Here is a 2676-nt window from a genome sequence, read left to right as displayed (position 1 = left end):
TGGTATTCTTCAAGAACTTCATAGAAGCAGCGGTAAGAATTACCAATTACCGATCACTGAACCTTATGGTGATTATTTGTATTTATAAAATTCATGTTTCTACCACTGAGCTAGAGCTGAGGTTTGAACCCAGTAATTTTGCGAGCCGGAAGGCCTTAATTTTTTGTGAATTTATTCGCAAAAGAGGGAATTTAGAGACTGCTCTTATAAATACCAGAAACATCGTATTATCTGTGAAGGAATTACAATCCACAACTTCTCACAATAGCTTCATAACGTGGGACTCTATCATAAGAGATAACCCCCCCAGGAGCACAACTTCACACCAATGGCACCCAACCAGTGGAGCATGATGAAAAGCTTACCTACTCAATCTTACTATCAATGATTAATGAAATTATTGATAAAACTGAAAGCTGCAAGAAAAATAATCTGAAGTTGTTTCGACAAGATATATCTGATAATCTATTGTAAGTTCTGGCTAAAATAATTGAGTTGCTCTTCAAATTAAAATTTTTTCAAGCTGCATAAATACAGACAAACTGTATCACCGAGTTTGATAACATAATTCTCATAATAGAGAAAATTGGATGGAAATTTCCATAAAAGTCTATAGTAAAATTTTGATTTTGATCTTTGAATCTAGACATTGTATGCTGACCAGGGTTATAGGTTATTTGAGGCATTATAATACTATCGTTATTCAGGAGGATAAGACCCTAATTAGAATTTTAAGAACTATATTAGTGTAATTTGTAAGCCATATCTGTCTATGCTGATAAGCGTACCTGTAGCACTCGAAGGTCTTTTTGTAATATATGTACATGACACTTGAAACTTTAACACAACACAATTTTATCCAGAATAGGCACTATCACTGAATCCATTTTAATATTCCTGAGACTTGGCAACACACTTGGCTATTTACTCGAAGTATTCCATAATAACGTCACCATGAACCAGTCACCAGCTAACTCGCAAATCTCCTACTTCAGCGACCACCCCCAAAACTATGTAACTACGACACCGGCCAATCAACAACCACAGGACAACGTCGCGGAGACCCCACGAGAGAGAGAGGGAGGCAGCATATGCTCCATCAGTTTCGACCCGCAAAACTTAGCCCAATTGTCTTCTACGAAGATTGATAACGTCGTCGATGCGATTAATTCCGATGAGAGTCCGGCTGAGGGAGATGAGGGAGTGAGGGCGTCCAACCCGGTACCGGCGTCTTCGCAGATCGCTCCAAGCATCGCCGAGGGAACGGAGAGTGCCGCCAACCAGTCGCCATCCGGCGTGACCAGTCAACCACCAGCCGCCACCAACCTGGAAAAACGCAATACAACATTAGACTCTTCAGTCGGTTATGTTACCAATCTTATGGCAAATGAGTCTACAAACGAAATACAACTCATGTTCAGTCAACTCTTAGCAGGACAAGCTAAAGGAGCGGAAACAGCCCGGGAAAACAGCAAAACTATCAAAATAATCCAGGACAAATTGGAAGAAAATGCAAAGTCCTACAAGAAGAGATCAAAACAGTCAGACAGGATGTCAAAGCTATGGATGAAAAATTTTCTAGCTTCAGGGAGGAAGTGAGAAATATAATAGATACCAAAATAGATACGCAATCTGCAGTCATCAAAAAATTAGAAACTCGTATAGATGACGTCACCTGTCAAATAAATGAACGGTTGGATGACGTACCAAGGAAGTTGAAAAACAGGTGGACGTATTGGGTAAGGAGCTGGGCACCGCTATCATGGGAACTGTCATGGGAAAGGTGTTAGAAAATAAGGGCGAGATGGAGTCGAAAGTGGAGGAGAATAATAAGAAAATAATAGAGATAGTCAAGGAACAAAGTAACGGGCAGGCATGTATGGCAAATTTAGCGGAGGAGGGGGCAAAATCAAGTGAGAGATACGGCATGTTGGAGAATGCTATAGGCGGACAGCAGTTGAAGCTAACCGGATTGTATGATGAAGTGAATACACATAAGAAAATTATGAATGATAAATGGATCGCAAATGAAGAACGAGTCTCCAGAATAGAAACACGCATGGAAAATATCCCAGTCAGTCGAGTGCAATATACACCGAATGAAGTAGTAAACGGCACTCAACTTTTTCAAAGTCTTGGAAAATTCGATAATTCCCATCGTCATATGCAATCCAGACCGTTCATAGATCAAATAAAAGCTATTCAGGAATTGATACCCACCTCTTGGTTAGTATGGCGTTTCCAACTGTCCAGTCTATTACTCGGCGAGCCACTGATGTTTTTCCAGAGCCGGATGCGAGATATCAATAGCTTGGAGGACTTCATCTCCCAATTCCTGCAGCAGTATTGGAGTAAACGTAAGCAGATGGACGCACTATCAGAGATTATATCATGCACATATGATAATAGAGGCAGACAATCATATACTGAATTTGTAGCTAAGATGATGTGCAAGAATTCGCAACTAGATGAATCTTTGGCGGATACATCATTAGCAAATATATTAACAAAAAAGCTTCCTTACAATGTTCGCATGACACTAGCAGTATGTTCGATTTCCAGTTGCAAAGAATTAATGGAACATTTACACTGTATCCAATCTGTTACTTCTGAATCCAGTCAGTTAAATGACCGTACAGGAGATTTCAATCATTCTCATCATAATAGCAACAGCTT

At 39.9% G+C, this 2676-nt stretch overlaps 1 protein-coding gene across 1 annotated transcript; it reads right to left on the bottom strand.

The window, feature by feature from the left end:
* Positions 1–319: 319 nt before the first annotated feature.
* Positions 320–2672, bottom strand: LOC120355836. Its single transcript, XM_039444565.1, has 2 exons — positions 2221–2672; positions 320–1326 (listed from the first exon to the last, which is right to left on the bottom strand). Exons 1-2 carry the CDS (start codon positions 2323–2325, stop codon positions 1120–1122), a joined length of 312 nt encoding a protein of 103 aa, XP_039300499.1. The 5' UTR covers positions 2326–2672; the 3' UTR covers positions 320–1119.
* Between the last annotated feature and the right edge of the window lie 4 nt (positions 2673–2676).

Source organism: Nilaparvata lugens, unplaced genomic scaffold (genome assembly GCF_014356525.2).
Source record: "Nilaparvata lugens isolate BPH unplaced genomic scaffold, ASM1435652v1 scaffold4948, whole genome shotgun sequence".
NCBI classification, from domain to species: domain Eukaryota; kingdom Metazoa; phylum Arthropoda; class Insecta; order Hemiptera; family Delphacidae; genus Nilaparvata; species Nilaparvata lugens.
Note: the sequence above shows the minus strand (reverse complement) of the source record. Positions and strands in the feature narration are given on the sequence as shown.